The sequence below is a fragment of the Temnothorax longispinosus genome, chromosome 1 (genome assembly GCF_030848805.1).
Source record: "Temnothorax longispinosus isolate EJ_2023e chromosome 1, Tlon_JGU_v1, whole genome shotgun sequence".
NCBI classification, from domain to species: domain Eukaryota; kingdom Metazoa; phylum Arthropoda; class Insecta; order Hymenoptera; family Formicidae; genus Temnothorax; species Temnothorax longispinosus.
In genome coordinates this window covers 22,856,630-22,871,092 of record NC_092358.1, presented here as the reverse complement: position 1 = coordinate 22,871,092, position 14,463 = coordinate 22,856,630, and the positions used below count along the sequence as shown (strand labels likewise).

The following is a 14,463-nucleotide window of genomic DNA, read 5'->3' as shown; positions in this document are numbered from 1 at the left end:
AAAATTGAAAATATTTAACTTGAATGTGGAAAATGTGGAAAAATCGAGATTTTATTCATAGGCTTATTCGTAAACTTTTGTCGTTTAATTTATTAATAATTTGCTCTGTTCTAATATACTTTATAATATATATCTTTTTAAGATTTATTTAAATTGTATTATATCCATATACACGGTATTTCTGTAAACATCTCTTTGTCAGTGACACATATTTCTTATACTTTATTTTATATAAATGTTGCCGTCTAGCAAATCCCACTTTACATAAAATTAAATTGTGCGTAAAACAAACAGAGGAAAATTAAGTTTGATGAGATTAGATAATATCGCGTGTCATCTTGAGGTAAGCAATCTATTTAATAGCGAGTGGGAATGGTTTGCTTGGCGTATCGACAGAGACTGCAATTTCGTAGCTGCCGTAGCTGAGTTGTTTTACTGTCTAGGTATCTACGCGTGTGAGAGCGTGATCAACCGATCCGGAGGAGAATTTGATCCCCAGTTGATCAAAGGCGATGCATCCGGGACCGTGGAAGGACGAAAGCACATTCAAACTCGCAGCACGTATTCAATTTTTCTCTTGGAAATATCGGTGACACGACGGCAGTACTGCGACTCGGGATATTGTCTCTCGAGTTAAATGCCGCCTCTCGCACTCTTGTGCAAACTCACATTCGGCGGATTTTCGCACGACAATCGCGACGTTCAAGTTACATGTCATCTGGATTTACGACGCTTGGCTGAAAGTGATAAAGAATAGGAGCAAGAAATTGAATTGTTTGCTTTCTCAAATTGTATTGTAAAATGATGCAGATCTTAACTACCTTATTTTAATATATTAAATATTAAATAATGTTTATTTTAGCTGACAGGGGTTGAAAATTTAATGATAAGTATAAACAGACTTAAAAAAATCGAATTAATCTTGTCCTTTTAAATATTAAACAAAACTTTAAAATGTTCTTTTCTTTTTTAAAAATGCGATCTTATAGAATTATAAGATCTTATGAATTAAAATAGTCTCTGCATACTAATATTTACATATAACATATCAAAATTTCTATCCCATTGCACAGATTTTACACGGAACATTATAGAATGTCAAGATCGCCGCTACCACTAGCGACTTGTTTGTCTCGCGTTCGACGTATAGTCTAATTATATCGGTACATGTTGACTGTCCATTTCCCTGAGCAGAACAAATCGATCGCGTGTCATCTGCCGACTGGCATTGAACTATTCGTTTTCTTCGGTCGAGTATCGTTTTGCTTGTCCTCGTGGTCAGACGTTTCGTGATTCCATTGGCAAAATCATATTATTTCTCGCCGATACCAGCTCGACCTCCAAAATTTTGTCTGATACTCGCGATGCAAAGACGATTTAAAAAGATAGACAGTTTAATATAAAATCTGTGAATATAAAGAAAATTTTATCCATCCAACATTCTCATCATTTCTGTTTCAAAGAAGTTACACAAAATAAAGGTAAGTATAAGAATCAACAGTGTAAGAATAAAATCTTATTATGCTTTTTAAGATGATATCTGTTTCCAAAAATAATATATAAATACTGAAAAAAAGAATATAGATTTTCAAATACATTTAGCTTTTAATATTAATAATAATTTTTAGATTTTATATCAAAAATTTGTTATTTTTAATGTTTGAACAATATAGAATGATGATTTATATTATCGTACTTTTTAAAAAATTTGATTACATTTACCTACAATATAAATATAGAAATAATCAATTAATACAAATTTTTTAATTAGTGCTACAAAATCTTATTGCTTTTTTGTAGTTTTTGTATTGTAAAATGTAAATTATATTGTTTGCATAAGTATACATATTAATATATTATGCAATAATAATATGTGAAAATAACAAAGAAGAACGACAAAGTAATCTTTTATTATCTCAATTTTATTAAAAAACAGAAATAATTTTTAAAAAATTTAACCTTGTGAGTATTTTTATAGATATGTAAATCTGTGTCACAATAGAATTTATTTTTTAAGATATTCGAAGATGTATAGTTTTAACCGCGTTTGAGTGGTTGCGTAAGCAATTGTTTGTTATAAGAGACAGTCTCACATTCTTGCACGTGCAGTTGATGTATAGGATGTCATCGTTAATAGATAATATGTTTGTAACGTCAGTTTTACTCTTGAAAAACAGTTCCACTAATCTATTGTACGTTGTTATAATTCCTGCTTTTTTTTTAGAAATAATTTTGCAACAATCTTGAAGAATCAAAATATACTTTTTATTTTGTCATTTTTGTCCAATTTCATATTTAGTACTTTACGCTTACAATCTTGTTTATTTTGTTAACTATTCATATATCTATGAATTCATAATTGATGATATCTTCGTGTGAGCAATCTCTTTGACATATATTTTCGTAAAACAACCAATAAATTAAACCAATTTCTATATTCATATAGAGAATAATACAGAATGAAAAAATGTCAAATAATACACTATGCATAATAAATTTTCTAATTTTATTATAAAAAATTATAAACAAATTATAAACAAATAGATATAAAAATAACTCTTAAAGTGTGAAGTGTAGATGTAAAATGTACAAAAGCGAGATTAAAGAAAAAGGAAATTAAATTCTTCTAACTAAACAAAATAAGATAAAAAATGATAAATAAAATAAAATAATAATAAAATAAAATTACTGAACTAGGATAAGGTTTTCTAAAAATTATTAAACAGATTACTACAATAAAATAAATTATAGCAGTGTAATAAAATATCAACTATTTATATTGAATTGATCAAATTTTCTTGCAAACTTTAATTGGTAAGCAATTTTTAAATAATTTTGTTACTATCGTTAAATTGCAATTAACAACGATATATTAATAGCAAGTTTTATAATAGTATTTTCTCATTTATTACAATATACTTATTGTTAGATACATTATTAAAAAGACATATACTTAATTACATGATAAATAAAGAAGCTGGTATTTTAAAATATGTTAATAATTATGAAAAAAATTTAGTTGGACAAACATCAACTGGTTAAGTTCTTCTTTCTTAAATGGATTATTACAAATGCCAGTTTTAACTTCATGCTCGTGATAATCTTGTCTCGAGACTTAAATACGTGGATTAAATCGCGGATTCTTCTATTTCTGGAAATCAAGTATCTCGATGAGATGACAAGGACGCATGAAATTAGATAAAGATGAAAATTGTTACTAATTCCCTACAGCTTAGGGTTCATATAAACAGCCGTGATGATCACAGAGCGACCCTCAGTATGGGTATTTAAACGAGGCTTAAACGAGACAGAACGTTTTGCGACATCGTGCGACGAGCGACGTTTCCCACGTCAACGATCCACTAAGAGTGAAAACGTGATCTGAAATTGGGTAATAACTTTGCAGTTATTCCTATACTTGTAATTTTATATTATGATTAATGTTATGTAAAACGCTCAGTGTAATAGTGACTCAATTCCACGAAAAAGTGATATTTCTTGTATTGAAATGTATGAGTGTAATGGTCTAGTAAAAATAACGTGGGATGGTCAATGTTGCGCAACTACAGTGTAATTGGATCATGTCCACTATAGAAAGATAAACAATAGCGTATAGAAACGCACTTCATTCATACCAGCTGAACCAATACAGATTATATTCGTCATATACAAAACCATTTCCACCGTAGCTCTTGTCTCGTCTTGTCTTGATGACCATTTGAATTTGCTATTTGCATTTAATGAATTTAACAAAATAGCAGTTTGTATTTACTGGTGCACGGGAGAAACGGAATGTACAGGACAAAATTCCAATCTATATAAAGCATATATGCAACATAATATTTAAGAAATATATATGCGAATATGTGAAACATAAAAAAATACAGGAACTAAATTATATTTTTTATTTCAAAATTGATATAAAAAATATTTTATATAACTAGTCAATAATAAAGTAAATTAATGTAACAGCGAATGAATATTGTACATTTACTCTCCACTTTTTACTTATATTCTCAGTTAAATATTTATTACTTTGCCGAATAGAAATGAATTTAGATTCAGATCATTTTTCGCGTTTCTCATAAAATTCGACGAGCGTATAAGTCAGTTTGCAAATGTGAGCGAGAAAATATGTATTCTTTCAGTGAATCTGTGAGGCAGAAAATCTTCAGTGTGAGAGGCGTAACTGACAATTTGATTAAACTGAATTATTGAAACACAATGGGAAAGGTATAGTACTGATTGATATGCAAATTATTACTTATAGATATTTGCTTATTTGAAGTTTACGACTTTGTATATTTATAAATACGTGTATACATACATGTATGCGTATATGTGTTCTAAAGAATATTATTTTAGACTTTTAAAATGAATTATTTTAAATATATTTATATATTAATTATTTTTCAACTATCTAGATTATCATCTGTTTTAAAAATATAAGTAGGTAAACTCTTATAAGCTATCGTATATTTTTGTATTCTTTATAACATTCAAACATTATATCAATAAAAAATTTGATTATCTATATATTTTTTTATACAGATATTAAATAAAGATCTGATTAATTTAATTTGATAACACACCAGACTTATGATCTGAGGAACCAGGTTCCTCCACTAGAGCCACGTAAACATGGAATTTTAATATTGCGAAAGCTGCGCCCCTGCGCACTCTCATGCGGAGCAAACTGGGCTCCGTCTTTTGGAAGAGACTTTAAACTGTTAGTCTAAAAAAGGTTTAGTGTAGAGACGGAGAGGATAGTGGAGATTGAAAATTGTAATCCCAAGGAAATCGATTAGGGACTTCTATGCTATTCTAAATACTTAAAATATTATTATACATAATCAAATAATATCTAATAATTAAATAATTTTTATTTCTTTAATTAAAAAAAAAACTTTTTAACCTCATAAAAAAATAATAAAACAGCAACAACGATAACTAAATATATCTTAAATATATCAATAAAATAATAATAATAATAATGATAATAATAATAATAATAATATGGAAAATATAGAAGAAAGATATTTATTCTTTTCATATTTTCCTTTCTTAAAAACTAGCTATAAATAAAAACAACTTGTGTCATTCATATCCAAAATACAATTCAACAGCAAAAAGCATTTGGCAGTAAACTGATAATTTAATCGTACTAAAAATAACTGTTTTAACGATTTAAATAGATCTTTCCTATTTTGCAGATAATGTTTTCATCGGTCACTGGAAAGCAGCAAGTACTGATGCTGTTTCTACTCGAAATTATCCTAATCGCGATAATAGGGACAATGATGACGTACGGTCCAGAGGCGAATGCTAATTTGCTAAAAAATCACACTGGTCAGTGTCCAAAACACACACATACATATAAATGTATACATGTACGTGGATCTCAGTTACATAATAATACGACTTGTATAGTTATATAAGAATTATTGAGTGTAATATAATTTTCACCAAATTCATGCTTTTATTCATAAATACATGTAAAATATTATTAAATAAAAGAATGTAAATTTATAATTAAATAGCAAAATTTTAATTCTTTTCTACAAAAATGTTATAAAATTGTTACATATACAATATTAATTTATTACAAACAATTTTTTTCCGATAACTTTCAAGGAAATAGAAGTATATATAATTAAAAAAGAATTTATAAACATATTCTTTTTAGATATTTTTTGAACTTTTTTAGAAATTTCTAGGAATTTTAAAAATTAATTGTAAAAATTTTAAGAGTTTTAACTTTATTGTTAATGATCAACTTATTTAAATTTTTTATATAATTTATGTACTATACAATTTCCACTATTGTGCTTAACATTAAATTTTAATTATATTTGTAGGCACCAACAAATCCGGACAAACCAAGAAACCGGATGACGATCCATTACGAATTTATCCAAGTAAGTAAATCAAATTTCTTCATTTAAATTATTTGTTATATTTTTCGTAAAAGAAGAGAAAAAATGAAGAAAAAGAAAGAGTGAAAAAGAGCCGAAAGATATATTTGGCAATTCTTGTTCAATATCAACAAGAATTAATAAAATATTCGTAAAACGATGTCTAAAAAATAGATTGTTTTATCTCTATCATGCAGAAAACGCAAGAAAAAAGTCAAATCTTTTTGTCATTCCACATATAAAAATATTAAGATAAGATCATTAAGAAGATGCTTTACAAATCTTTCACATTATTTATATAAAAATGTATTAAGATAAACAAGCTATTTTGCAAATTGCCATTTTTCAATGATCTTGGGTTAACGTCTACAAGTAAAATAAGATAAAAATTTATTTATGTAAAAAAATATAAGGTTCTATATTTTAAAAAATAGAAATAGCTTTTAGATCTCGTAAAAAGCACCTGAAATAAAATTGTACTCATTATCATTAAGTTCGACGACAGGTTGGTCGCGTATCTCCATATTTTCCTGTCCTCAGCTAACCTACGAATTTCCCTGAAAGTAGAGCATCCTACGTCTTTGACTAATTGTGAACAATAATCCAATCTGCGTCTACCTCTACGTTTCTTTATTCCTACCTCCGCCTCCAATATGTCGCGTACTAATCCTTCATGTCTCAGCACAGATGTCCTATACTATCCTATCTCTTCTACTCTGTATTGTTGTCTACATATTTCTCTTTTCCTTAATTCTTTCTAATACTTTTCTATTGCTAATCCTATTGCTACCTCTGTCCATGGTATTGTCATCATGCGTCTGTAGAATCACATTTCGAACTTCTATTTTTTTCCTATCCGCTTCCGTCATCGTCCACGTTTCGCAACCGTACAATGCCGTGCTCCATACGTACGTATGTACTAACCACAGATAATATCTTATTCAAAACAGAATAAGTTTATTCTGAATCATTTTTTTGAACTAATATTTTTACACACATCACAAAGATTGCTTAGAAAAATTAAAATAAATCATTTTAATATATTTGCACGTGTTCAGCGTTGCACAAAGGAAAGAATATACAGGTTAGCATGTGAATAGAGAGGTACGGTTTCCGACTTGACCTTTCTTATTTTAAACATCGACCCGCATGTGTTCAAAAGGTTGGTTGGAGAGACATTGTTTGCGCTAGTCGTCGGAAACAGTCCATCTTCAGCATTTGTCAGTGAATTGTCATGTCTACGTTGTTTCCGATTAATGGTCTACTTGGAATGATAAGTTTATCGTTAAATTCAATAATAAAACTAATCTTAACGCTTACATTTATATAAGCAATAAAATGAAATCTTTTCATTTTCGTGGACTGGAAAAATTTTAACTCACTGCGCATTAATACTCCAAGATTGACATTTATCAGAAATTAATGCGTATTATACTTTCTCGTGCGGCAAATTAAATTCAAGTACATATGCACCGTAATGAAATCTCCATGAAGTACGAAAACGCCAATAATTTTGAAGAAGTCACCGTGACCGAGCACATTTGCCGCATGACACGCCGCACAATACGGTAGCTTCGTTGGCATATATCCTTGCACAACGCTGGTACGAATGATGGGAATCCTGACGTTCACCGGGCCAGAACGCCCGATCATACTTCTTCTTATCGAGGGTCTTCTGTTGTGTGCTTTTCTTGCCATATATGATTATGCCCCGGAGGCGGACGCCGGTAACCCAGAGAATAGCTTCGCACCTTATTTGAATGGAAAATCGAACTCTCTATCTGTCAGCTATACACGTAAGTTTTATATTGGTCTCATCATTTCCCACCATTTCCCTTTTTCTGTCATTTTTATTTTTTTTCTTGTTATTTATTTTTTTTACCTACCGTTAACTCATCTTTTTAATATATTCTGTATGTCCTTCTTCTCGTATGTCCCCGAGAAAGAAAATTTTTCAAAAATAACGAGAAATACGCATAATATCGTTAAAATCTGAAGCAACGCATAATGTTTGAAAAGTTAAGTGTAAAATTTTTGTTCTTGATTGACTATTTATCTGGCCATCGGTGATTTTAATCTTTTAGTGAAAGAAGATTTTTGATACTTTTTATTACTAAAATCATAAGAAAAGTGATAGCTATGTTTTGCGTCAAAAAAAAATATTGGAATGATAAAAAATAATACAGGGTGAAAAAGGAGGTGATGCCAAACAAATTTTTGTTATATTTAAATTAATAATTAATAGAGGTATAATGTTCGACCCAACTGGCCAAGTTTTATTGCTCAAAACAACGCTTATACCTCTATTAATTTTTAATTATTCACTGGCGACTCAAGCTCTCTTGTTGTGTTTTTAAATTAATACTTTGATAAATGAAAGTCCTTATGATACACACGATGCTGAAGTAAAATGTACAAAATATATGAAGCAAATGTACGAAACAACATATAAAACAGAACTTACAAATGTATAATTGTAAATAACAGTTTATTTATATTTAATTTTCTATTATTTTTATTTGTATAATTAAATAAAATCCATTTTAGATTATAAAAAATGTTTACGTAAATGAAAGAAGTTATAATCTATTCGCAGTGATAATATTACATTTATTAATAACAGATTCTAACACAAAATTTAATAACACATATTTCTTTTTTAATCAGAATATCAGTTTTTTATCAAGATGTGCTGCAATCCCTGCTTTGTTGTATCGGTATATAGAACTTGCATGTTAATTGAAATATTTTATTATTATATTTATTGCTATATTAAAATTAAAAAGTTATAAGATGCGTAAACACAACGCGCGGAAATCAATGCTAAATCTATACAAATTGTAAGTTACATCTTTTACTATCCTATTATAAACTATTATTGCTGCGATTGCTAATTAATGTGTAAGTAGGTATATACGCGATTAAGGTAGATTGAGAAATAAAGAAAGGAAACTTTATGCACTAATCAACACGCGAATTTGGAGCGAATATATCGCTTTACAAAACGCTCGTTTTTTTTTGTTCTTGGATCTGGCTAAAATCATATAGTGTATCAAGATGTCCACGTGATGATTTGGATCGGTTTTGGCTTTCTGATGACGTTCCTCAAGAGGTACAGCCAGAGCGCTGTTGGCTTGACCTTCCTCATAGGCGCGCTTCTCGTCCAGGTGGCTTTAATCTGCGACGGCATGTTGCACGTGAAATTAGGCAGCAAGGCTCATCTTTCATTAGGAAGGTCAATGTTTATTCTGATTTATATTAAAGACTGAAGTAATTAGATAATATTTTAGATTAGTTTTGTGGATATAAAGAAAACGTAAACGTTTTACTTTTACACTAAAATTAAAAAAAGTAAAAAAAATGGCTCTCTTTTATAGAAAAGTCTAAATAAAAATATTTATTTCTTCATCATGTATTGTTACGAAACTTTTCAGTTTGCTTAGCGCCGATGTTGCTGTTGCTACACCGCTTATCTCCATGGGAGCAATTTTAGGTAAAGTGACCTATATGCAACTGGTGTTGATGGGGATAGTGGAATTAATCATGTTCACCGCTAATAAGTATGTGGGCGAGCATCTGTTCATGGTAAGTTTATGTTCTGGTTTTTGCAAGATCACAGTCACAGAAGTTCATAAATCGCGCGATCATAAATCACACACACAATGAGCGGTAAAACAAAATATACATTTATTTATCAATTAATTAAAAGGATATTTTTATATGATAAAAAATCTACAGAAAATATATTTGTAAATATTTCTGACAATTGTCAGGAAAGAGTTATCGCAATCGATAGTATTCTCATAATAATTCATTCCAACGAATGTTCATTATATTATAAATGAAGATATTCATTAGGTATTATATAATCTATATTGTGCTGACTTATATCAATAAAAATATATAAACCTCGTTGACATTTCTTAGGTTGTTGACGCTGGTGATAGTATGTTTGTTCATGTGTTTGGTGCATATTTTGGATTGGCAATTAGTTTTGTACTCGGAATGAAGGATAAACCGGAGGAGTATGAGGAGGAGCATGATCTGGAGGGATCGTCTTATCAGTCAGACGTTTTCGCCATGATTGGTATATGTCAAATAAGTTTTGCGTACCTATAACAATAATAGAGATTGGATACTTTATTAAATAGATTTTTTTAGAAATTTTATTAAATTTTATAAATGATAATCGCTAGAAAGGAGGTAATAAGATATATGGTTAATCGTTGCCTTCAGGTACGGTGTTCTTATGGCTATTTTGGCCGTCATTCAATAGTGCTGCGTTGACAGGAGATGATCAACAGCGTGCTGTAATCAATACTCTGCTATCAATATCCGCGAGCTGCGTGATCACGTTCGCCGTGTCGGCATGGGTTTCCAAGGACAACAAATTCAACATGGTGCACGTACAAAACTCAACCCTAGCTGGAGGCGTAGCTATTGGCACAGCTGCAGGTTTGCAAATCGATTATTAACTCTTTAACATACAGATCTATAAATATTGTGTATATACATATACTATTTATGTGTAGGGTTTTTATATTATATAATATACAAAATCTTATAATGCACGGCATAATAAGAAAGTGATTAAATTAAGTCGTATTTAATCGCACATTTACTTTTTGTGTTAATTCAGTTAATTTTTTCATTGAGCTAATCTAATTTTTCTCAATATGTTACTTTTACTAAAACAATATAAAATTAATCAGTGTATACTGCAATTACAGTGTATTACAGTATTCGAATGTTTTCTTTCTACATAATGTATATTAGATACATAATGTTACATGTAATTATCGAAATTAACATATTGCTTATTAATTTTGGTATACTTATGTTTTATGTTACATGAAAATAGAAAGACACAGACTTTTTTCATATTTTGTGTGTACTACGTTACCTGTACTACGTTACCCATGGCCATTAAAATTGAGAATAAAAGTAATATACAAGTATAATATTATTGTCTTTTTGCAATATTTCATTGTTATAAATATATTGCAACGTGACTGTCATAACTTTTGTCCAAAAGATAGAGATAGGATATTTTTTATTAGTCTCATTAAATCATCTCGTTCTCTTGTTCCGAATCAAGTGAGCCTTTCTCTAATTCGGATTTTTTCAATGCACACAGGTATGATGTGTCAACCAGTGGGTGCTTTGGTCATTGGCGCTATATCTGGTATGATTAGTGTGCTGGGATACAAATATCTCACGGTAAGATTATCATGAGATCAGATAGTTCTTTAAATACGTACTATCCTTTCCTGAAAATAAATAGTTGGAAAATCAGTAGTCTTTTTAAAGGATCGAGATGTTTTATATTTTAAAATCGTAAAATTATATCAGTATAAAATATAAAATATTTTGTAAAATATTCGCTTTTCGATGAGTGTACTTTAATACTTTTGTAATAAAATAATAGATAAATCTATTAACGTAATTGTTACATATATATATATATATATATATATATATATATATATATATATATATATATATATATATATAAACTTCTATTCGCTATGCCAACAAAAAAAATACTTTGAACACACAAAATATACATTAGATCGTTCTAATCAGGAATTTTGCTATAGATTTTATACATTTATACCAATTTTAGTTTTTTTAAAATAGCACAAAAATATATTAGATATCGAAAACGATCGTGTTATATATTCTTATATAAGGATTATATAAATACACATAGTGTGCATGGTTATTACATAAATCACTCCTCGTCTAGTTTTTATTTTCGGAATTAAAGATGTAATTAAAAGTTCAACAAGAGTTTGTCGATATTCCCACCATTCAGCATAACTTAACGAAGAAGTTAAATATCATTTATAGTCAAGAACTTTTCTGTTGTAACGAACAAATTGCACGACTGTACAAAGTTATGTACATATATTAAAGGGTTTATTTTAAATAATAAATATTTATTTCTTGTGTTTGTTTTTTTATTTAAGTTTTTTTTCTCAATTTAACCTTGTTTTTTATTTTTCCTAATCTAAATTTTGTTCTAAAACGTTTGAATAGCGTTGTGTATTATTTTTACATCTATTATTATTTTAATATCTTTATTTAATATTAATATCTTTAAACTTTTCAAATCTTTTTTCAAGAAATATATTTAACTATCCTATTTCTACTAAATCAATCTTATATCAATTTCTTTATCTCTTTTTTACAGCCAATTATACAAAAACGTTTTCGTATCCATGACACTTGTGGGGTACATAATTTACACGGAATGCCGGGTGTACTGGCTGCATTTTTCGGGGCTCTTATGGCAGGCTTGGCCACGGAAGCTTCTTATGATTACTCCCTGTATGAAGTACGTAATTCCGTTGTCTTGAATTAATCATTTGAACGTTTCCGCGTAATTAATTCTCATTTGTACGTTGCTGTGCGGAACGATAATTTGACCATCGCAATTTTAAATAATTTTTGCGGTAATTACCGAACAGAATCCCGTCCACATAAAGATGATAATTATTCAAAAAATTGTACATGCAACATATGATAAAATGTATTTTAACTGTAATCGTATTTTTATCTGTTTTCCATCAAAATATGTATATAAACATTTAAAAATAAAATAATTGAAAACTATATAAATGTTCTTTAAAGATATTGCAAATTTTCTGCTAAATTATAATTTATAATTATTGTTAATTTAAAATATTTATTCGTCAATAGATCTTTCCTGCACGAGCGCCAAGCTCAGAGGCAAAAATTGGCGAGATGCGCGACAATTATGGAATATCATCGGGACTCAATAGGACGGCGTATCAGCAAGCGGGATATCAATTACTGGCTTTGGTGGTCACCCTTGTGATCTCCATTGTTTCTGGATTAATAACAGGTACTTCTAATCAATCTCCACGTCGCATATTATGAAAATTAAACACCAGCGATATGAAAGAAAATAATTTTTATTCTGTTAAATAAATTTTTAATACAATTTCTTATTGTAATCAAATTAAATTCTCGATAAAAAAGAAAAATTATATAAACTTTTTACTTGTATGTTAAAATAAATTAGTTTCTTTTTCTTTAAATTAAATTTTATAGTTTGTTTAGTCAGATGAGTTTGTTTCTACTTCATTGATTTTATTCATTTATTTCGTCGGATTATGTAACTCAATTTATAGGTCTACTTTTACGCACAATGATGTGCGGACGGGTCACCGAGCAACAGAAATTCGATGATGAGGTTGTCTGGGAATTGGAAAATAAATTTCAGCACAAGATCGGAAAAAATAGAATCGATAACACACGTTCCAACGATCATATAGCCATGGGCAACATTTAATATGTGGATATACGCAATATATAATGAAATAACATGCAAAGTGCGAATCTCACAAAATTATTTAAGCTTACTTGAAAACATTAGTATTAAGTAGCGTATTCTAATATTTGTTCTAATTAATTACTTAATAGTTAGTTCCTGTTTGCACCTTTCATAGAAACCGTATTGCAAATAATTACGTTAGACAAACTGTTTTACGATACAAGCATAGATTTTTATAATTCATCAAGTATTGGAAGCGATTAAGGTGGACGATATAAAAAGTATTTCTATCTTTTATGAGAAAAATTTATCTAAAAAAAAATTGTTACAAAATATTTCTACAAAATATACATAATATATTATATACACAAAATATATTATATTTGCATTTGCATAAATGTATTAAATAAGACAATTTGTAACAACATTTTACTTTTGTTGTAAATATAAGAAATTTAATAAATTAATAAAAAATTATATAAATGAATGAAATTACAAGGTATTTAAATAATGAATAAATAAATTTAAATAAATTTTAGTTTTAGACAAAATTATCTAGAAAAAGATTTAACGCGTTCAGATCCATAATTATTATTAAACTGTTAATGTAATCTAAGATGATATAATCAAGGTACACCAAACAAGTCTCATCCCTTACGTACGTTAGAACATTTATAAAAAAAAATACATATCTCTTATTTTGAATTATACATATTCAAAATCGGTGGGGGACATTTGTGTATGTTTTGTTACCAATGTAATCCACTAGTTTTCTTACACATATTTCATATTCTTCTTTCCATCTTTCCGTTTTCCCATTTTTCCTCTTCCTCTTTTTATTTCCATATCTCGCTCTATCTCGCTATATCTCTCTTAACTACATTTTCGATTTTTTTTTCATCACTTTCCTTTAGTTTTACTACCTTTTTATTTCTTGTTTTTATGAATCCTTCCATGAATCTTTACGGTATCATTTTTTTTATCACCAACCTTTTTTTATTACACATGCTGCAAAACTATACCTGTTAAAAATATACTCGCACTTAATTCCGCATCAGATATCTGAGGTATAATATTTTGTTGAATCCTGTATTCATTTCAATGTACATATCAAATACAATATAGATCATTGTACATACCATTCTTTTATATCTAGAATAAATTTGAACTACCTTTTATATTCTGATTCATTGCGTACTATTTTTCTAGTAATACATACGTGAAATAAAATTGTTTTATACTACG

At 28.8% G+C, this 14,463-nt stretch overlaps 1 protein-coding gene across 4 annotated transcripts; it reads left to right on the top strand.

Moving 5' to 3' along the window:
- The first annotated feature begins 1,264 nt into the window (after positions 1 to 1,264).
- Positions 1,265 to 14,396, top strand: Rh50 (Rhesus blood group-associated glycoprotein Rh50). 4 transcript variants are annotated; one of them, XM_071786623.1, is made up of 13 exons: positions 1,265 to 1,481; positions 3,232 to 3,391; positions 4,149 to 4,233; positions 5,214 to 5,349; positions 5,859 to 5,918; positions 8,964 to 9,150; positions 9,350 to 9,500; positions 9,843 to 10,002; positions 10,152 to 10,370; positions 11,053 to 11,135; positions 12,112 to 12,255; positions 12,621 to 12,786; positions 13,076 to 14,396. In XM_071786623.1, exons 3-13 carry the CDS (start codon positions 4,225 to 4,227, stop codon positions 13,234 to 13,236), a joined length of 1,476 nt encoding a protein of 491 aa, XP_071642724.1. In that variant the 5' UTR covers positions 1,265 to 1,481; positions 3,232 to 3,391; positions 4,149 to 4,224; the 3' UTR covers positions 13,237 to 14,396. The 4 variants fall into 4 exon arrangements, with proteins under 4 accessions (XP_071642724.1, XP_071642736.1, XP_071642754.1 ...); XM_071786635.1 differs by lacking the exons at positions 3,232 to 3,391; positions 4,149 to 4,233; XM_071786653.1 differs by lacking the exons at positions 1,265 to 1,481; positions 3,232 to 3,391; positions 4,149 to 4,233 and having other exon boundaries at positions 5,269 to 5,390.
- The last annotated feature ends 67 nt before the right edge of the window (positions 14,397 to 14,463 follow it).

What these genes read in the sequence shown, in the direction of transcription:
- Rh50 (XM_071786623.1), top strand. An exon ending in TTTGCTAAAAAATCACACTG is followed by an intron (nt 5,350 to 5,858) that starts GTCAGTGTCCAA and finishes TTATATTTGTAG; the next exon opens with GCACCAACAAATCCGGACAA. An exon ending in TGTTTCTGGATTAATAACAG is followed by an intron (nt 12,787 to 13,075) that starts GTACTTCTAATC and finishes CTCAATTTATAG; the next exon opens with GTCTACTTTTACGCACAATG.